The 22371-nt window shown below is 42.1% G+C and overlaps 1 protein-coding gene across 5 annotated transcripts in view; it reads left to right on the top strand.

Annotated features, from left to right (window-relative positions):
* Window positions 1-20656, top strand: part of SLC23A2 (solute carrier family 23 member 2) — a 137598-nt gene extending 116942 nt beyond the window's left edge. For all 5 annotated transcript variants that reach the window (XM_070472295.1, XM_070472294.1, XM_020883648.2 and 2 more), the window contains 6 exons: window positions 3055-3202; window positions 4315-4420; window positions 10132-10261; window positions 11332-11469; window positions 14376-14471; window positions 16296-20656. In XM_070472295.1, the coding sequence (XP_070328396.1) occupies window positions 3055-3202; window positions 4315-4420; window positions 10132-10261; window positions 11332-11469; window positions 14376-14471; window positions 16296-16528 (851 nt within the window). In that variant the 3' untranslated portion in view covers window positions 16529-20656. The remainder of the gene's footprint in view (window positions 1-3054; window positions 3203-4314; window positions 4421-10131; window positions 10262-11331; window positions 11470-14375; window positions 14472-16295) is intronic.
* Window positions 20657-22371: the final 1715 nt, after the last annotated feature.

Genomic DNA, 22371 nt, shown 5'->3' with positions numbered 1-22371 from the left:
CAAGGAGCCTCTTGGCAGATTTGAGCTCTAAAGGCCAGGATTTGAGGTCAGCTGCTTAGAAAGGCAAGTATAGAGCTGCACAATAACCAAACCACCGAAATGAACAGACTTGAGTAGGAGGGGGCTGAAGATTAGTAGACTGCTCAAACCTGGTGGAATTTGTGTAATCTTTCAATAGGTAGCTATAATCATTTTTTTTAAAATTTGGTCACACCTGTCAGGTAAACTAATATTCACAAACAGATAATGGATCTTAAGTTATAATTTCATTGTTGGGTAACTCTTGGCCAGGTGGCAGGGGTGTATGATCCCCAGCTGTGAGGTATCACTTGGATTCATGTGTAGCGTTTTCTGGACCCCAGCCCCAGAAGTGTTTTGTGTGAACCCAGTGATTATTACATGCTTGTTATAATGTGAAGACTCTGTTCCCAGTATTTAAGGTTTTTATTAGAATAAATCCTGAACTTAGTCAGACTGTGCCAGTTTACACCCCTATCCAGTAGTCACATTTTCATATTTTCTGACAGTGAGGAAAAGCCAAAACTATAAAGATTGGGTCAAAGATAAATGTTCTAAGCATGTTAAATGATAGTGATTCTGGCAGTTCTTCCTCCTGGTCTTAACACATTTACAAACACTGTAAAAAGTTTAGTCTTTCTAAAGCATTTTTAATCTCATCAAATTGTATGGTACAAGTATGTATTTATGTATACCTGTCCCCTCCATACAAGGTTCATAAACATACATGTAATCTGAGATAAAATGAAATTAAAAGTCAGTTGATGAGGGAGTCAGGAGAAGGCATGGGAGAGCAGGTAGGAGGAAGCCCCCACAGCACGTATGGGTGGTCCTCTGTATCTATACATGTGGCCCCCAAGATGAGCACAGACACTAACAGAAACATGGAGCGGGCTGTCCTGGAGAAGCAGCGGTGTGTGTGTGTGTGTTGAGAGATGAGAGACTTCGCTCAGGGACCATGGGGCCTGTGCACAGGGACACATCACTGAGTGGACAGGTCCTTAATATCATGATTGCAGAGGGTGCTGTGTTCTGGTTTCTGTTCACAACAGCCCTTGAGTGCTACCAGCTCCTCTATGGCCAGAGCGTCCCTAAATAAAGAGCTGCTCCCTGAGCCAGAAGGGCATAGTCTTCCATGCTTTCTAATCCAGAGATAAGTTTTCATGTATCTTAATCCAGAGACAAGCTTTTATAAATCTAGACCAGTGGTTCTTAGTCTTTAGTATGCTACAAATTACTTGGACTAGCATTTCGTGTCCAAAATGTCAAAAAAGTGCCAGGCTGAGAAACCCTGCTATCAAGTAACAAACTAAAAGTTCTAGATAAAAAGAAAGATGAAATAACAGGCTTAAATAGAAGGCTGAAAGCCAACAGGTTTAAATTTTAAATAAATAATCTGAAGGAGAAGGGGTCAAAAATTAAGATTATAAATTTTAAATGGGATAAAAAATAAATGGGATAAACATTTTAAAAATCTTGCTGAGGATTTCAGGAAAAGTGTGGGGGATAAGAAAGCAGTTAAAGTAAAAAGACTGAGAAAAGGCAATTTCTGAAAAATAATAAATGGCAAAATAAGACTCCCACCCCAAAATCTAGATAAATGAAACCATATCACTGCCTCAATAAAGATAACTGTATCAAAGGTTATTTAGAAAACACAAAATGCTGCTTGATAAAGAAATCATCTGCATGAGAAGAATCCATTCCAAACCAATCCAGGGACGAGATGTTGACCAAGCCAATTGCTGATGGGTCTGCACCTTGAACCCCTGAATACAGACTGCCTCAACATCCCCTGGCCAGCTCCCATGGGGTAAAGTGAGCTCCAGGAAGGAAAAGTTCTGTCCATACACACACCCAAGGGATATTCTGTACATCTTACTTTATGTGTTATCTTTCTCCTACCAAACTTGGGGTTGCTCACATGACCCAGGAGACAGAGGCCAAGCCTCTCCAGGGGGTTGGTCAAGGCCTTCCAAACCTCCCTGCCCCAGGCCTCCTCTGGTGAGCAGTAGCCTATTTCTTCCCAGCTCTGTCCATCCACTGATTGCCCATCCAGAACGCCTTCTCCACTCTGTTTCCTGCTTTCCAGACTTCTTGAACAGGTACTATGGCACTTCCTGACTTCCTAACTGGTACTGATCGTGATCTGGTTTGGATCACATTCATTTGACATCCATTGCACTGTTCAAAATCTTTTAGTGTCCTGATCCCTCAGTATATTGTTGGCCCCTGCCCAAGACATTTTATACATTTCTCTTCATGTACTTTCTACTTAGTAGCTCTGTGATAACTAATGGTTCAGGGAAGGAAAGTCTAGGTACTTTACAAAGAAGCCTATTCATTTTAACAGTGAAGGTTCCTCATGCTGTTTTTATTAAATAAGATCAGTGGTTTTCAATGTCCAAATAGATATACTTTTAAGTCCAGATACTCAAAATCAATCTACCTTGGGTCTTTGCTTTGCTTTCTTAAAGGAAACTCTTTAATTTTCTGTTACATGGTGTACTTAAAAAAAATAAGTGCTGGTATTATACCGGAAAAGGGTTGTCTACACTTTGTGCCATGCTCTACTGTTGGAATTTAAATTTATGTGCTGACTTTTCACTGCTTTTTCATTCGATGCCTCCCTCTGGACAAGAGCACTGTCTTGTACCATGCTTTGCACAGCAGGGCTAAACATTCTCTGCATACAAATACCCATCCCAACATAGAAGGCTGTGTTAAATTCTAATTTAGCAGACACTGAGTGTGGCTTTGAAGCAAGAAAGAGGAGCACCCACCTCTTCCAGTCAAACAATTTCTTCTTTTAAATAAAGCAGACCAATCCTGACTATGACTGTTTTCATTCAACTCAGGAACTATTCCCAGGCATCTTGCACTGATGACTTATGTGTAAAAATAGTTACCATGAGCTTTAAAAATCTGAGTAGTTCTTGTAGAGTTCTCTGACATACTGAATGACTCAATCCTGATAACTTTTGGCTTCCCCTCTAAGAAAGTTTATGAGGCTTTCATGCTTGTTTTCTTCCTTAGTTCAGTGGGGACTGCCCACCGTCTCTGCAGCTGGTGTCATCGGAATGCTCAGTGCGGTCGTTGCCAGTATTATTGAGTCTATCGGGGACTACTATGCCTGTGCAAGGTTGTCCTGTGCCCCGTCACCTCCCATTCATGCAATAAACAGGTGGGTTCCTGAGAAAATGAACTCTTCACTGGGCCCAGTGCCTCACTTTGCTCTTTGGTTTGGACAGTCAAGAGTTTCAACATGAAGTAGCCAAGCATCAGGGCTCTTTATTGGCTGTTTGTTTCAAATAAGTAACTGCCTCTGTTTTGCTCTCATTTTCCACATCCAAATAATATAGAGCAGAATTCCCACCCTTCTTTCTCATGGTGACAATCGTATAAGACATTCTCTGTGAGATCTCTCCAGACCTTAAACTCACCAAAACAAGTGCCAGACACTGCCATTGTTCTTTGCTTGGTTTGAGGTCATGGATGTATTGTCCCCTTTGATTTCTTGTTTTCCCTACTGTTCATTTCACAGTTAGGATTCATATATATAGAGAGAAGAACAGGAATAAATGAAGTCTATAAAATCTAGAGGTTTATGAGCTGTAAAGTTTATATTCTCAGTAGATGTAGTCTTCAGTTTCTCAATGCTGGAGTTAAATAGGGCCCTATAGAAGCTGTAAGGAAAATAAAGTAGCCCAGATCATCCCACCTTTCCCAGCCAGCTGCCACCCTTCCAGAAGGAATTGTGTGTGATGAGGACGAAACGGCTGATATCTCTGCATCCTTTGCATTGCTTCTGTTGGTGCTTAGAGCCCTAGTTTTTCCATTTTTCTCTAATGAAGCTACTGCATATGAGTAAATTATTTATATATTGGTTCTTTTGAAAGTTCCAACATTTATAAAATTATAAAGCATTTTCTTTCTGATAAAACTGTATTAATAGGAAAGGAATCAAATCTATGGATGACCTTTGTTGTCTTAGATTACCATAAATGATTATTTTCTGGCAAAAATATTGTAATTTGGAATAATTTTTAAACACATGTCTCTAATGTATGATTCAGAGATGTGCTTCTAAAGGTTGAATGAGCATGGAGAACCCTGTTAAAATGCACATCTTCAGATCTGGGGTGTAGCCTGAGATTCTGCATTGCTAACCCCTCCTGGGGAGAGTAGAGGCTACAGGTGTGGACCCTGCCTTTGGGTCACAACCATTTAGACTGTTTCAAAGTATTTCTCCCATTGAATTAATGTTTTTCTTTACTCTATTCCTTTACATTTTAGGGGGATTTTCGTGGAGGGTCTCTCCTGTGTTCTCGATGGCATTTTTGGTACTGGGAATGGCTCTACTTCGTCCAGTCCCAACATTGGAGTTTTGGGAATTACTAAGGTACAGATATATTTATAATTAAATGGTTCGGCCTCTAAATGTTGATCCATTTTGTTGATTGGTCTGGCCACTGTGAGTTCCGAAAGGATGGCCTCCAATTCTGAGATTGTCTTCTTCCCCATCTCTTTTTGATTCATTGATGGATTTTTGGAATGCCTGTAGAGGCCTCTTTCCCCTTGACTGGCCTGGGTAGGCAGGCATTCAGGTGCTATTCCTTCATGCATTCTACGAATTTTTATTAAGCATTGACCCTTTGCCATGCCACTGTTCTAGGCACTTGGATACATCAGTGAATGAAAAAGAAAAATATTTCCATCGTTTATGGAGTTTATCAGAGGAAGACAAGCAATAAATAGTAAGCCTAATAAGTATGACAGAAATATGGGGCAAAATGGGGGGATCAGGAGGGTAAGTTAGGGTGGTCAGGCTGAGCCTCATTGAGAAGGTGACTTTGAGCAAAGACCTGACGGAGCTGAGGGAGGGAACCGGGCAGGTACCTAGGGAAGGGGCATTCAGGCAGGGGGCACTGCCAGTGCAGAGTGCTATCACAGAACCACCCTGGCATGCTGCAGATCAGCAAGGAGGCCAGTGGGACAGGAGCAGAGATGGGAGTGGGGGTGGTTGGGTAAGAGCAGATGAGGTTCTTAAGGTAACTGAGGACCACGTCATGCAGGCCTTAAAGGCTGCCAGAGGCTAAGTGGAAGTGGTCAGGGGGAGGGTCCTGCAGGGTGTGGGTCCATCTGTTTTTTTTTTTTTTTTTTTTTTAAGAATTACTATGACAGCTATGATGAAAGTAGACAACTGGCGTCTGGGAAGAGGGTGGAAACAGGAGACCAGTTAGGAGATGGCACTAATTCTAGATTAGAGATTGCACTCTGTCTGTGTGCTTAGTTGCTCAGTCATGTCTGACTCTTTGCGACCCCATAGATCGCAGCCCACCAGTCTCCTCTGTCCATGGGAATACTCCAGGCAAAAATACTGGAGTGGGTTTCCATGCCCTCCTCCAGGGGATATTCCAAACCTAGGGATCGAACCCAGGCAGATTGCAGGCAGATTCTTTACTGTCTGAGCCACCAGGGAAGCCCAAGAATACTGGAGTGGGTAGCATATCCCTTCTCCAGGGGAACTTGCTGACCCAGGAATCGAACCAGGGTCTTCTGCATTGCAGGCAGATTCTTCACCAGCTGAGCTCCCAGGGAAGCTCCAGAAATTACATTACTCATACAAAAAAGTCAATCTTACAGTAAAGAATTAATGCAGTTTCAAACTGTAGCAGCATCATTCTTCTCTTTCAGATGAAATCTGTTATAGAGTTAGTGAACAAAACAAGCCATAGCAAGTCACTCAGGTTGAGGCAGTACCTGATCTGAAGTCCTTCCCACTTGTCTCTCCCCCCAACCCCACTCCAAGCATGCATACCATCATCTAGCTTCAGGAACAAGGAGGCTGCTTCTCGGCCTTTCAGATTTACTAGGAAATAAATTTTATATCCCAGTTGCTTTGGGCCAGTGCTTGCTGTTTGCCCAGGGTGTTGAGGAATGCAGCTCAGCCCTGGCCATTGTATGCTGTGCAGCTAGATATGGTTAGAACTGGTTCACCATCATCCAGAGTGGACTGCACGAGTCAGAGGTCTCCCTCTCCTCAACCTTGTATCTTGAGAACTTGGGGGTGAGTTGGAGCATTCTAGAATCATTTGACCTCTTTAAAATTAGAAATCTTCCTCTAGCTCTTTGCACAATTCTATAACCAGGAAAAAGAAACCAGATACTTAGTTTGGTTAACTTTAACTGCAAATACAGGTGAGAGGGAGTAGAGCATACATTGTACAAGCCTGACTTGCTGGTTTGTTTTTCTGTAAGTTGGCCAGGCCATCCCAGAGCTCAACCTTGGGTGTGCCAATGGCCACACCTGCTGCCTGTCTCTCCTTGCATGTGACATGTGTGGGCTGCCTGATGGGCATTCCCTTCCAGGATGCCTGGGTCCTATTGCTGCAGATACTGGGCATGCAGAGCTAAGGGAAGGGTCAGATGGGCACCAGATGAGGTGTAAGCCATTGACTCAGCCAGTTTGCTGCCGTGAAGCTGTAGACCCACAACTAATCCAAAATAACATACTGGTAAAATTATTATAGATGGAGGGACTCTTGGGGAAACAGTTTAACAAGCCAGCTCTCTTTGTGCACCTCTTTAAAATACATCACAGATAATTTAACTAGAGTCACTGTAGGAAGTAAGTAGTGCTGTCATCAGGGTTCCTTCTAAAACATGACTGAGATGGTTTGAGGAATAATTACCTTTATTATAATTTAGATGGTGCTGGCTTATTCTGAAAAGGCACCCTGCCAGCATTTTTAAATTGAGCCAATTGATCTTCCTTCTGAGTTCCTTTGGAGCCACATTGCCTAGCCTTATCGATTTGAGGGGCAATATCAACCCTGGAGTTAGCTCCATTACCCTGACTCACAAGGGGCTATAATTGAGCCATCTACACAGATACCTTGGGGTGGGGAAGTAGAACTAGCGCCAGAAGCTTCTCTGTGGCCTAAACCATGTGGCTAATGGAAGATCCCTGCCCAGGAAAAAGGAAGCAGAAGTTTCAAGGCTGTCTCCTGCCTTTTATCCAGCTGAAGGGCTTGGAACAGTTGCTTTTCTGATAAGAACTCATATGTGAAATCTAGCAATTCTAGATCTAGATCTGTGTTGTCCAGTATGGTAGTCAATAGCCATATGTGGCTGGTGGATGCCAAAGGAAAGCACAGATACAGAACATTTCCATCATCGTGTGAAATTCCTTCAGATAACGTTAGTCTGGACCATTGTATCAGTCTTCCAGAACATACAGAAAGAGGGTGATTTGTGGCTCTTTCTGAGGATCTGTTCCCATTTCCTGGCAACTCTACTATTTGCTGTTCTTTATCCAGTTATGGCATTCCATGTACAGACATGGACATTCTGACTACTTGATTAGAGGTGAGGCTGCCTACCTTGCTGTGTGTTCTGAAGTTTTCGGGTTGAATGGGTTGGATTCCATGTGCAGTACTGCTACATTGAGAGTGTTCCACTGTCTGTCCCACAGAAGAGGGCAGCTTGACACGGTAGGGAGGTGGTTGCTTTAGATTCAGCCCTGGCTCCATCATATTCTCCTAACATGACCACAGGCAAGTTATATCACCTCTCTGAATTTCTGTGCCCTTGTCTTAATAACAATAGCTTGCAAAATTTTGAAATTACTTCATGTAAAACATTTAGCACATGGTTAGATAAGCAAACTAGAGATATTGTTATACAATATGTAGACCTAAGTTTATTTCTAGGAAGAGTAAACACCATCTTCTCGGCCATACTATCTTTTTTGATGGTATCCAGAAGATCATTTCTCCCCTGCAGCATACCATCCTAATGAACACTTTTGGAAAGTCAGAAATGCAGTGTCAGTTTTTTAGTGGCCCTGGAGGCAGAGCTGCAGTTCAAGAAGGAGATCAGAAGGGAGCCTAGGAAGCGATTCCAGCAAGTGTGTGGTGAGAAAGATGTGAAGGCTTCACATAAGCACCAGGAGGGCAGGGATTTTAGGGCTGTGTCTCTGGTGTTTAGAGTAGAAATGTATAGTAGGCACTCGGTTAATGTTTGTTGAACAAAAGAGTGACTAACTTGCTGCTTTTTTTGGATAGCGTCTAAGGGAGATCAGCCCTCCATGCATGGTTTTCATACAAGATTTATTGTTTCAGGCATCCTTGGGGCCAGCCCAATCCTCCCCACTGCACATCTAACAGGGCTGACTCTGCTGGGAGATGGATCCCTCTGTCTGGTTGCTCTTTGTCTTACTCAGGCCTCAAGACCATCTCCAGGGAATCCTCCCCAAATTTTCAGAGTTTTTTCTTCCCACTGGACTCCCACACAGCCTAATAATTGCAGCAGTACCATTATTTGACCATAAGCTTATGACTTACTTATATTTGTATCCATCACCTCCCCCTCCAAAGTGCTGGTCCTTGAAAATGTTTGCTGAAAGTGCTTGCTTTTTGTAAATGAAAGGCTTCCTTATCATGTAATACAGTCAGGCATAAGCATTTTTGCTCCATTTCCTATTTGCGTGACCCTTTTTACTGCATCCCTGCACTTAGTGGTGGTATAATGGGATGAGCTGTAAATTGGAATAATGGAAGCTAGGCTCCAGCATCAGTTGTGACTGATTCTAGCTGTGTAGCTTAGTAAAAGATTTGCTTCTTACTCTGAACTTGACCCTTGGGCTCATTGAGAAGCTCTTGGAAGGTCTAGCCCAGCATCATCCAGGAGAATGGTGCAGTAGTAGAAATGTTCTGTACTTGCACTATCCCCTGAGGGAGCCCCCAGCCACTTATTCCTACTGAACACTTGAAATGTAGCTAGTACAACTGAGTCCGTTTTTACATTTCATTTCATTTTAATTATTTAAATAGCCATTTCCTATTCATTGTAACTCACACATAAACCATTGTGGACACTGTTCCATTTCTGGAAGCTCTTTTATTCAGTTTATGTCCTCAGGATGTTCTCTTGGGAGAGGCAGCACAGAGTAGAGACCAATAGTACAGGATTCTTGAGCCCAGTGCCAGCTCTGTCTCTTGCTACCTGGGTGACCATGGACTAGATGGAAGCTTCTAGAAGGCAGAAATCAAACTTAACCAATAAAGTTGGGACCACATCAGAAATGCTGTGTGTGATGCTGCAGAAGTCCAGTGTTGGGAGAGTCGAGCCTTGGAATGAAAGAAAGCTTTGCAGAGAAGGTAGCTTTAGGGTAGTATCAGTACTTTGATGTGTGTCTAAGAAGTGGCCAGGAGGGGGATGAGCACCAGAAGACTTAGTCAGGGACCTGACCTCCAAAATCATGATGTTAAAGAAGTTACTCCATTACAGTGGAGCGGACAGGTGGGCAGAAGAAAGGCCAGAGGAAGCAAGCTCACATGGGAGGCTATCAAATAACGTAATGCTTGCCCGGTGTTGTTCAGACTATTTTACATGCAGCTTATTTAATCTTCAAAGCAGAAGCACACTGTTCATTGTTACAGAGATGAGGATCCTGCCACCCAGAGAGGCTAATGCCCATCATATGGTTAGAGATGGAGCAGAGGTAGGAGTCAGGCAGCTGGGCTCTAGAATCCTGAACATGGTGGTCTCTAGGCTGTGCCACCTCTCATGATTAATATGCCAGGAGGAGAAGTTCCAGAACTGTTTTGTCTGATCTGCCAGAACCCAGAAGAAAAGCAGGGGCCAAGTGTACTTTTTGCATTTTGGATTTGAGACACTACAAGATCACCCTGGCTGGTGGCTGTGGGCATTAAGAAACCCAAGACCACAGCTCAGGAGTGAGTGCAGAGTGAGGTGACATTGCCCAGGGTTCAGAGACCATAGGTCAAGCCCTGGGGTCCCCATAGTCAAATGAAGCAGAGGATTCACCTTCCAGCAGGAACCAGATGGGATGGGAACAAGGAAAGGTGGTGAGAATCTTTTTACCCTGGATGTGTTTTTAGCAGTTATGTGTTGATATCAATCCTCATTGTAAAGTTAGACTAAAGACTCTGTAAAGTTAGACCCTCTTAACTAAAAGTTTTAAGAGTAATCTAGATTTTGTCTATGGGTTTTGATCACGTTTGCCTGCTGGGACCTGAGTGGTTGTGTTTGCTCTTGGAGGCCCTCACGGTGAACGCCTGTCTCTGCCTTCTGTGTGTCCTGCAGGTCGGCAGTCGTCGGGTGATACAGTACGGCGCAGCCCTCATGCTGGCGCTGGGCATGATCGGAAAGTTCAGCGCCCTCTTCGCCTCCCTTCCAGATCCTGTACTTGGCGCCCTCTTCTGTACTCTCTTTGGTAAAATTCCATTTCCTTGATAGTTGGCTTTCTCCTCAAGCTCCTTTTCTTTCTTCACATTGGTAAGGAATTCCTTCAGTGAGACTGAAGGTAATGATAAATATTTATTTTAAAATACAAAAGGATGTACCTTATAAACATATAAATGCATATCACTTTCTGAGTTGAATTGATATTAAAGGTAGAATAACTGAGCTAGGAAAAATCAGATTAAATTTTAGTCTCTAGTTGCCATTTTTTTAAGGTTCTTATCATGCTTTATTGAAACCATGCTGCCTTGAATATCCTCTGCAGATATCTTTGGATATCACATTTTTTAATGTGGTATAGAAGCTGTTTCTTTTCTTGTATCTGAATTATTCCATTACAGATTTAATTGCAGATAAGACCTTCAGGAGCAATGTTCTTTTCTTTTCTCTTTCATTTGTCCATACCGTACAGCATGTGGGATCTCCCGTGCAAGTACTAACCAGGCCCGACCCTGCTTAAGTTTCTGAGCTCAGATGAAATGGGGCATGTTCAGGGTGATATGGCCATAGACAAGCATGTGGGACCTTAGTTCCCAGTTCTCTGACCAGGAATCGAACCCACACCCCCTGCACTGTAAGCACAGTCTTAACCACTGGACCACCAAGGAATTCCCTAGTTGCCATTTCTAATTGATTTAAGCTCAGATATCTTTTCCCTGTGGGCCATTTAAAACTGTCGGTTTTTATAGAAGGGAGTCAATTTGATCTCTGTGCCATTCAGTGTAGTAATCAGGGACCTGCTATTCAGGCCCATATCCTAATGTAATTGAAATATTTGAATTGAGCTTTTAAGGGGAACCATTGTCTTTAGTTTTTTGCCTGGTCTAAAGAAAGTGTAATGTTTATGCCCCTGAATAAACCCAGATAGTGTCTGAGTCAGATGGTCACATTCTGGTTCCATCCTGACACTACACAGGTCTCCCAACTTGTTTCTGATGGGACAGAGAAAGGCCATTGTAGGGAGTCTGCCCTAGACAGCGTATTTGTCATCCATGCCATAGGTGAGATAATGGAACTTGTGGTGTGATGTTTTCTCTCTAGGAATGATCACAGCTGTTGGACTCTCTAACTTGCAGTTCATTGATTTAAATTCTTCCCGGAACCTCTTTGTGCTTGGATTTTCAATCTTCTTTGGACTCGTCCTTCCAAGTTACCTCAGACAGAACCCTCTTGTCACAGGTAGGAGAAACAGGCCATGGATCTTGTGGCAAAATTGGAACCACAGCTACCAGTTCACGGAACTTCAGGAATCATTTCAATGAATGTTCACCTATGTATTTCATTGTAGTCCCACTTGGCCGAAGTTTAACTTGAATCCCTTTGCACTCCCAACTTGAGTTGGCACATGCATATAACTGATGTGCATGGCACAGTCTCCCTTCTTTCCTTTTCTCTTTCATCTTCTCCCTGCTTCCATCTGTTCTTTTTTTTTGGAAAAAAAAAAAAAAAGCCAACAAATCAGGATCCTACCCTTTGGGAGAATGCCTCTGTAAAACCTTTTGATTTTTCAGACTAAGGCTATATTAAAATTTAAAATTTCTTGAAACTCAGCATACACTTTGCTATACACGTTTTTCTATTGGGATTACAAATATTTTGAGTTCAAGATCAACCATTTAAAAAAAATTTTTTTGGAATATAGTTGCTTTACAGTGTTGCGTACATTTCTGTTGTACAGCAAAGTGAATCATTATACAAATATACATGCCCCGTCTTTTGTGGATTTCCTTCCCATTTAGGTCACCACAGAGCACTGAGCAGAATTCTCTGTGCTCTGCAATAGGTGCTCATTAGTTACCTATTTTATATATAGTAGTGTGTGTATGTTTAATTCCTTTTTTTAAAAGTTCTTTGTGATATGGACTATTTTTAAAGTCCTTATTGAACTTGGTGACAACATTACTTCTGTTTAATGTTTTGACTTTTTGGCCACAAGGCATGTTGGATCTTAGCTCCCTGACCAGGGTTTAAACCTGCAACCCCTGCACTGGAGGACAAAGTCTTAACCACTGGACCACCAGGGAAGTCCCCAATTCCTTTTTATGTTAATACCCATATGTTGTAAAAATGAACAAAGGAAGAACATCTTAAGAAACAAATTTCGTTGCTGACATTTTATGCAGAATTGGGGATCATTTTATATATGTATGCATGTATTTTTTTTTTTAGCTGATGTTCACATAACGTAAAATTAATCATGTTAAAGTGAACAGATCAGTGGTATTTTAGTACATTTACAATGTTGTATAATCACCACCTCTATCTTGTTTCCAAAACATTCTCATCAGCCCAAAATAAAATTTCATACCCATTAAATAGTTAACTCCCGTCATTTCCCTTCCTCTCAGCTCCTGGCAACCACCAGTCTGCTTTCTATTTCTCTGAATTTACCTATTCTGGATGTTTCATAAATGGAATCCTACATTATGAACCTTTTATGTCTGGCTTCTTTCATTTGTCAGAATGTTTTCAAGATTTATCCATATATAAGTATTTTATTTCTTTTTATGGCTAGATAATATTCCATTGTATGTGTATACCATAATCTGTTAATGCATTTTTCCACTGATGCACATTTGGGTTGTTTCTACTTTTTGACTAGTGTAAATAGTACTGTCATGGACATTAATGTGCAAGAACAGGCAGTTCTCACTCATGGTAGTTATGGTCTGTAAAATCCCCATGAATATGGACCTAGCAAATCCTGAACCATTGCTCTTGGGAGAACACAGTCAATAGCACTAGATCTCATGCCTGAATGACATTCATCTCACGTATTTTCTCCATTAGACGCATCATAGCCATCTTACAATGGGGCTGTTTTAAATAGCGAGATCACCAATGAAGAAGCACAAAAATGCAAAAAAAAAAAAAATGTGGTATTATGCAGGCTGCTAAAAGAATGTTGTTTACAGTCTGAAAGCTAAAACCAGAAGGCAGACCTTGTTTAACCTCGGCTGGGAACATGTGTTGGGTGACTCAAAATTTTCACTTCTTCGTACACATCCGTGAATGACTAAAAGCACCACAGTATTCTTTTTGGGTTTACAAATAAATTTCAGTGTATAGGCAATTCACATGTAACAGAATCCACCTGGTAATGAGGACTATTTGAGTACCTGTTTTTAATTCTTTTGGGTATATGCCTAGGAATAGAATTGTTGGGCCATTCTGTTTAACTTTTTGAGGAACACCTGTTTTCCATGCAGGTGAGCTATGGAACATTGCTCACAACATTCCCCTCAGGTATGTTGAACACAGTAATTTCTCTTTCTCCACATTCTCACCAAACATGTTGTTTTTCTGTTGGAGATCATTATATTTTTAAATACAAAAAGTGTGTAAATTTCTATTTTAATGTATCTCATTCATATAATGACATCTTTAGAAATAAATTTGCTCTAAATTAAAAGCAGCTAAGCACTAATTAGTAACCCAGAGTTCTGAAGCCCTTCATTTGATTGATCTCACAAATATTTTTGTCATCTTGTTATTCACTTTGTAAATTTTTCAACCTTACAGCAGCCATCTTTTATATTGTTTTTTTTTAATCTGCAAGCAACACTCCCCCACACCCCTGAAGGCTTCATAGTTCATTATAGAGTGAACTTCACTCTATTAGATTTTGGGTAGGGACTGTTCTGGGTCTTAGTTGTGGTACACAGGATCTTTCATTGAGCAGTGCGCAGGTTCTCTAGTTGCAGTACACAGGCTTAGTTGCTCGGAGGCATTTGGGGTCTTAGTTCCCTAACTAGGGACCGAACCCTCGTCCCCTGCATTGGAATTCTTAACCACTGGACCACCCAGGAAGTCCACTCTGTTAGATTTACTTTCTATGAATCATTGTTAGAAATTTTTCTTACGGAGATAACTTGATTACTGTCGAAGGTAGTTTAAATAGTTTATTTACTATTATTGTCATAATAGTTTAAGGCATTACTGGCAAAAATTTATACATGCAAAATAGAAATTTACACTTTGATGCACTGCATTGACTGGCAATTACGGTCCACCCCAGTGTTCCTTTCTAAGTCAAGGACAAGTCTATTCTGACTGACTGTGACCTGTTGCTATGTTGTTTTTAGGGATAACAGGAATCGATCAAGTGTTGAATGTTCTTCTCACAACTGCTATGTTTGTAGGAGGCTGTGTGGCTTTTATTTTGGATAACACCATCCCAGGTATGTGGCATATATCAAACATGCTTATTACACGTGTGACTTACTTTTTTGCCAAATAAACATGGGAAGCAGGAAGCATGAGTCAGTTCAAAGCCATCAGTGATTAAATTTTTCTAAAGTGGTTGTTACCTTGAGCCACCTTTCATGAATCACTTTTTTGCTAGTAAACTTAGTTTTTTCCTTCTTGCTGAATTATTTCTAAGAGAAAACAGGTGAATTCCTTGTATATGGTGGTATTGCAGCAGGATGCCTTAAGCATGCTCCAGCTACCTGCCCTCCTGCTCAGCCTTGCCTGGAGCCCTGCAGTTTGGCTTTCATTGACTTGTTCACATACTTCTGAGCCAGCTGCTACCAGTGGACAGCACTCCTTCTCCTTCTATGACAAGTGCTGGGTGACAGACTTAAGATGTGATGTGGGGCCTGCCTTGTGGCTTCCTAGAGAAGGTTACTTTGTATTGTAAAATGCTGTCATGGACACACTGGTTGATTCATCGTTTGTCAGGGAAGGGTTATGTTTATTTTTGAGCTTAAAGGTTCTGTTGAGATTTTGCCCTTAATCTACCTCCAAAAGCCTCAGTCAAAAAGAGGTTACTGGGGAAATGAGAGATGAACACATCAGGCAGAAGGAATCACACACATGAGTAGGTGGAAGGTGTTATATTTGTGGGAGGTCAGTAATATCCTCTTTCTTTCCTAAGTCAGCACTTAATAGAGAGACAACGGAGTCAGGCAGATGGGAATGGTCAGTTTCATTACTGAAGTGCCCATGGGAGGGCATAGCTTATATGTGTGAAAATAATGAGAAGTTCTTAAGTCCTGCACGATAGGATAGACATCATCACCCAAGCTCAGGCAGAGAAATATATTGTTAGGGCTCCCATGGAGCTAAAAGCAGGTACCAGTGCCATCTGCACTGTAAAGACTTTTGAAAAGGAGTCCAGGAGTACTGAACCATGAAGATCCAGATCTGTCTCACTGATTGATCTGTCAGGGTGCAGAATTGCCAGGAGTGTTTCACCAGTGGAAGTTCATCCTCATAGGACCACAAGTGGGGAATTTGTGACAAATGCACCCTACCCCCCAGTAAAATGGAGCAAAGCAGTATAAAAAGTGGTACGTCTAGATAAAGAAAGCTGAGTGCCGAAGAATTAATGCTTTTGAACTGTGGTGTTGGAGAAGACTCTTGAGAGTCCCTTGGACAGCAAGGAGATCCAGCCAGTCCATCATAAAGGAAATCAGTCCTGAATGTTCTTTGGAAGGACTCATGCTGAAGCTGAAACTCCAATACTTTGGCCACCTGATGTGAAGAATTGACTCATTTGAAAAGACCCTGATGCTGGGAAAGATTGAAAGCAGGAGGAGAAGGGGATGACAGAGGATGAGATGGTTGGATGGCATCACCGACTCAATGGACATGAGTTTGAGTCAACTCCACGAGTTGGTGATGGACAGGGAGGCCTGGTGTGCCGCAGTCCGTGGGGTAGCAAAGAGTCGGACATAATTGAGCAACTGAACTGAACTGATGTCTAGATGAGGAGGGTAGTGGGTGTGCAGTGACCAAGTAGTGAGGTCATTGTGAGATGTAATAAGAATTCTGACCCTATTTTGCAAGATCATATCTGTGTTTTAGACATATTTGTTTTGCCGGGTTAGTGATTCTTAGATTTCTGGTTTGAGCATCAACTGCTTCTTCAAGTGCTCTTTTCTGTCATCCTGTCCATTCAATCTATGGGACAACAGAAGCAGAGAATCTCAATTCTTGGTAAAACTGTTTAACTAAACATTCCATTGTTCTGTTTTTGTTTTGCTGTTTGTGTTCCACAGGTACTCCAGAGGAAAGAGGAATCAGAAAATGGAAGAAGGGTGTGGGCAAAGGGAGCAAGTCTCTCGATGGCATGGAATCCTATGATTTGCCATTTGGCATGAACGTTATTAAAAAATACAGATGTTTCAGCTACTTACCCATCAGCCCAACCTTCGCAGGCTACACGTGGAAAGGCCTCGGGAAGAGCACTAGTAGCCGGAGTTCAGACGAAGACTCACAGGCCACAGTATAGCTGTAGCTCATCCTGTGGCCTGGCCACAGTGAGGCATGAACCTGTAGTTCCTTGCTGAGTAACAAGCAGTAACATATATGTTTGTAGATCTGCATTTATATTATCCACCCCAGAGCTAAGACAGATTACAGGTAGCTTTTTTCTTGTGGGTTGTGATCATGTCTAATAACGATGTCTCATCTATCTTTTTATTTAAGCCCTTGAGAACATCCGTTGATGGTCATGGTCACTGAGTTTGAAGTTCCTGCTCTCCTGCAGGAGTGGATGCTTGAAGTCTACAGTGACTCCTTGTTTTCAGTCCCCTTCTAACACCCTGTGCTAGCTTTCTTATAGGCCACCTCCAGGGTTCAGGGGCTTTCTGTCCTTGGAAGCACCAGGACCTGCACCTACAGAGACCTCCTCTGGTCAAGGGGTACCAATATCCTTGCACTGTCACAACTGACTGGTCAAGTGTGATTTTATGATCCCTGATACTGTGTGTAGGTGGCTACTGGCCAATTGAAAACAGTGACATGCTTTACACTCTGCCCAAATCTGTGCATGGGTAAAGTCTGTCCACAGATAGAATGGAAATTAGGGGACTGGACAAGAAGGGAAATTACCTTGAAATCAGTATCTGATTCTCAATTACACTTTCTTGGTGCCACCTTGGCCCAAGCTAGGCCAACCTATCTCTTATTGGTCTCCTTTTTACTAGTAGCTGAGACACTCTATTTGGTATTTATCACTCCTGGCTGGTGTGACGGGTATACAGTGCCACGCAAAGGCACCAAGCAGATGTTTATGAGGATCTTGGCTCTGCTGACGTGGATGTCAGTTATTGTTGTGTGTATTTGTAATTACAAGATTTTATTCCTATTTAATGTTACTGATTATGGATTTTTTAAATCAGTGTTTTTCCATGTGACCCTCTTACCTTACATCCCTATTACTTGTCCCTCATCTCCTATCCCCCGTTAAGAAAGGAACCAGCATTTGTTAAAGCTGTGGACACCAACAGGGACGTTTGTTGTCATGGCTCTAGAAGGCCAGTAACCATTATTGTGTATTGCTTGATACCATGAAAGTGTAAATACATAATGCTTAATCTGTTTATCAAACTGACTGCTGGACCAGAGCCCAGAAACCATGAGTTAATTATATGTTGATTTGTTTTCTGAAGAAGGGAAGCCAGGGCAGGTGACAAAACAGCTGCCATATTGAATGGTTTGGCATCCTGGTAAATTAATCACTGCAGTTAAGTTGCCATTCACATCTGGCAGTTAAGGCTTAAGGAAACTTTCTGTGGGTTGTCATGTTGAATGTCCGCTGAATTTTTATTTTCCAGAGGGGAAGACTAGATTCCCTGACCAAATGCTGCCTTTCTTGTTGAAGAGGTAAGAAAAGCAGCTAGCAGTCCCCCTCTGTTAAATTCTTATTAGTAACATTAAATTATTTCTGACAAAAATGACTTACTGAATTTGGTTTGAAATTTTCAAAGGAAAAGCCTGAGTGACCTTGTTTCATGAGATAGTGCTTCTTAAGTGTTTATTTACCTGATTGTTTACAGGCAGTGGGCACATGGTTCTTGGCAGCCTTGAATCCACATGGTGAATTTCTGGCCCCTACAACTGGCCTCCTTGACTCCTGTAAAGTTTGGGGCTTTAAGACCTATTCTGGCAAGAACACTCCAGAGCTACTGCAATGTTTTGCCAAAACCTTACTGCACATTAAGTAAAGAAAGACTCTAAATTTAAGTTTGTATGGGTTTTTTTTGGGGGGGGAGCATATTTAGAAGCACACTGGTTAATGATTTCCATCCTGTTGACTTGGTAAGCCCTGAAGACTGACAGCCCTAGTTGTCACCTTAATTGCCTAGTTTATTCTGTTTGTATTTTGCTTAGCATCTCCAATTTCTCTCCTCTGAACAGTGGGGAAAACAGTTAAATAGCCCAGAGATTTGCAGTACTCTTGCTCTCTAGATGAGCAGAATGACCAAATACCCAAATGAAAGCCTCGGAACCATTGGTGATTAAGGAACAAGTTCCCTTCAGTTTAACTTGACCCAGGCATCTTCCCTCCCAATGGGTAACACTCAGGACGTGTGCAAGTCCTCAAAATGTGCAAAGATGTCCTGTGCCCACACCTCCTATTGGAAAAGGAGGCTTTTCCCCCTTCTCGTTCCATTGGGGCCAACTTCGATTCTCTGTCCATGGCGGGGGAAGGGGACAGGAGGTTAGGAAGTGTCCTCTTGCTTGCAGATACACTGCAGAATGAGTCTGTAGTTGAAAAAAAAACTATATTCATTTGCTTCTTGTGTTTGAGCACATACCTGAAAAGGAGATTTTGGGGGAAACTGTGCCTGTGCACCTGCCATGTGCATTATTGGGGTCACATACACCCAACACTTTGGCCAGTTAAACGTTGTAGGATGTTTTGAATGTGAATGTCCTTGGACAGAGCATTCATTCTCCAATTCCCACTTAAACACCTCCCCCCCCCTCCATTTTCACATTTATATTGGTGATAATGATGTGAAAAGTAGAAACTTAGAAATAGGACAAAAGACGCTACAGTATCACTGGTGGGGGGCAAGGGAGAACCCACACTGGTTTTGATAAAATGTCTAACGTGGATCATAGAAAAATGGAAAATGCCTCCAGTCTTTGTAGGCAATTTTCGTTCTCACTCTCACTAGCGAATTTCACATAGATATACAGAATCTTTCTTAAGAGGGCTTCAGTGTTAGATTGTAGTTTCTTGTGATTGATCAAGGCAAGGGAATGGTATATCCATGGGTCCTGACGGTTTCCTGTTTTCATGGTAACAGATTCATACACAGAATTTGCTTCATACTGTAGAATACTGACTTTCATGATGATAACCTGGTTTATGCATGAATATTACAGTATTTCCATATAGTAAAATAATATTTCTACCCAGGATAATAGTCACAGTTTTCCAGGGAGGGAATGATAATTTTCATGACAATGTCATGTGATGATAGAATTTCTCCATTGATGAATCTCTAGTATTTGTTTATACTTTATTTACCCACGCATATATTTTATGACCATGAGCTAAGTTGTTATTTCTTTAATTCATGTCCCTGCTGAAATATTAGCAAGCAACTTAGACTTGAAGTTGACAACTATAATTTTCCATAATAATCAATGCCACAAGAGTGTTCAGGCCAGATAGGAGATGAATAAGGAACTGTGGCAGAAACCTCATCCCAGAAGCTGTCTGGTGCACAGAGAGGCAGCATCCTGCATACTCACCCCCACAGCTTGGGGTGGACACACAGCTGCAGGCAGCATGCCTGGCATGGCTGTTGCTGCCTCCTGGTTTGCTCACCTGGCTGTGCCCCCTGAATGCCCTGGCACTTCAGGGAGCCACCCCTTGGTCTTAGGGAAACACTTGGGCCCTCACATGTTACTTGTATTGTGCTCTGTCCCCTTACGATTTTGGCACAGAGAATAGGACCTCCTCTACCCTCCATTCCTCCTGCAGTCACAAGTGGAGTAGTGCAAGACGGTTGCCCATTTTTTGCCAGCATTCAGCTTCTGCCCTTGGACCCTTGAAGCATGTTAACGCTGAAGATCCCTTTTCAGCAACCTCTCACACATTCCTATCCTTTTAGGCTATTCTTGACCTCCTTGTCCTCACCCTATACTGGTGACATCCAGACTCCTTATAATTGCTCTGTGTGTTTCCTGGCACTTAGGACACCCTCCCCAGTGGTGCCATCTTACTGACAGTCAAGTTAAAACCCTTTTTGTTCATTCATAGCAACCTTTGTCATGTTAGTCAATTTCTGACTGTTCTTAAAACAGTAGGGATGCCTATATTTTCCTTAAGTTTTTGTGACTGACTTTGGCTATATACCTTTCTGGGATTTTGTTTGGTTTTTATTTTTATTTTGCATATTGAGGGTATTTGGGGTGGGGTTGTTTTCTATGTCTAATTCTTTTATGGCGTTTTTAAAAAGAATTTTCATATTGTTTTTCTAACATACCTTCATTAAACGTTTAAGTATTTTAATATGTAATATTTGGACCAGATGTTGTGAATAATAGTAGAGATAAAGCTATTTTATTCTGTATTTTTAAAACTGTTCCGTACAAATAAAAGCTCTGCTGGACGCAATTCTGCTGTTCCTGTAATTTGGCTGGTCTTTAAGAAACTTGTCGTTAAAGTCATCACCTAGGGGAGGGAAATCAACTAATAAAAATTTCAGTTCAACAGGTTCAGATACATTAAAAACTCAAAGGAGGATAGCAGTTGCTGAAGAATCATTGGCCCCTATGGCTAGAGAACATTTTTCTCCTTGGGAGAATGCCTAACGGCGAAAGGAGACCTTGGTTGGAGGATGCACTCATGCTGGGCTTTGGGGTGAAATTATAAGTCTCTTAGTAAATTAGTGACATCTGGAAGGTGGAGACCTTTTAGGCATTGGTGACCAGAAAGACTGTCATGTCCACACAGTGGAATCTAGGGTTCCCAGAGCAATCTGGGCCCCTTTAGGGTTGAGGCTAGTACAGGAAATGCTGAGGTGTCGGTGCCAGAAAAAGCTCAAAGCCACGCTTGAGAGCAGCTCATTCAGTCAGAGGCATGGTTCCCAGAGGAATATGAAGACAAATCCAAAGGTGCTTGTTGGGCGTATTTCTTAATTTAGAGCGGACTTAGAACTCCTCCATCTCCATCTTTTCTCCAACTGCCTTCAGTCTTTCCAAGCATCAAGGTCTTTTCCAATGAGTCGACTTTTTCAGTGAGGCAAAAGGGGAAGAGGGTGGCAGAGGAAGAGATGGTTAGATGGCATCACTGATTCAATGGACATGAACTTGGGCAAACTCCAGGAGGTGATGAAAGACAGGGAGACCTGATGTCCTGTAGTCCATGGGGTCGCAGAGTCAGACACAACTTAGTGACTGAACAACAACAGTAAATCTACATCTGTATCCCTCGTTTGTCTCTGGCAGTTTGAGCCATAGTGAACACCACAGCTACTTCCATAGGAATTCAACCTGCTGCTTCCAGTTCCCAATATCCTGACCTATGAGTCACTGGTAAGCATCCAGCTACAAGATGAACTGTTTGACCTTACACCATTATATACGTGAGGAAAATGCATGTGAGGTATTTCATACCCATGTTCTCACCCCCACTTAGGACAAAACAACAGCATATTCCAGTGGTAAAGCCCCACTCCCCACCCCATGGACCTCTCACCTGGTACACCCCCATTCCTCCCCAAGAGAGACCCACTACCTGGATTTGGGGTTTATCCTTTCCTTTTCTTCACAATCTTGCATATATATGCATTCCTATACCACTTACTGTTTAGCTCAGACATTTAAAAGGTGTATGTGCTGTCATATTTTACTACTGTGAGATTATTTCATGTTGGTACATAAACTTCCAGAGAGAATGAGCAAAAACGAAGCCCTTTAGAGCTAGGGTCATCCCATGAATGCCAGATTTTCCATCAATCCTGTTAGAGGAGTTACATTTTTCAGTTCAGTCACTCAGTTGTGTCCGACTCTGCGACCCCATGGATTGCAGCACTCCAGGCTTCCCTGCCCATCACCAACTCCCGGAGCTTGCTCAGACTCCTGTCCATCAGGTCAGTGATGCCATCCAACCATCTCATTCTCTTTCATCCCCTTCTCCTGCCTTCAATCTTTTCCAGCATCAGGGTCTTTACCAATGAGTCAATTCTTCACATTAGGTGGCTAAAGTTTTGGAGTTTGAGCTTCAACATCAGTCCACTATTCCAAATTCCAATATTCCAAAGAATATTCAGGACTGATTTCCTTTGGGATTAACTGGTTTTATCTCCTTGGAGTCCAGGGGACTCTCAA

Source organism: Odocoileus virginianus, chromosome 9 (assembly GCF_023699985.2).
Source record: "Odocoileus virginianus isolate 20LAN1187 ecotype Illinois chromosome 9, Ovbor_1.2, whole genome shotgun sequence".
Taxonomy (NCBI): domain Eukaryota; kingdom Metazoa; phylum Chordata; class Mammalia; order Artiodactyla; family Cervidae; genus Odocoileus; species Odocoileus virginianus.
Note: the sequence above shows the minus strand (reverse complement) of the source record. Positions and strands in the feature narration are given on the sequence as shown.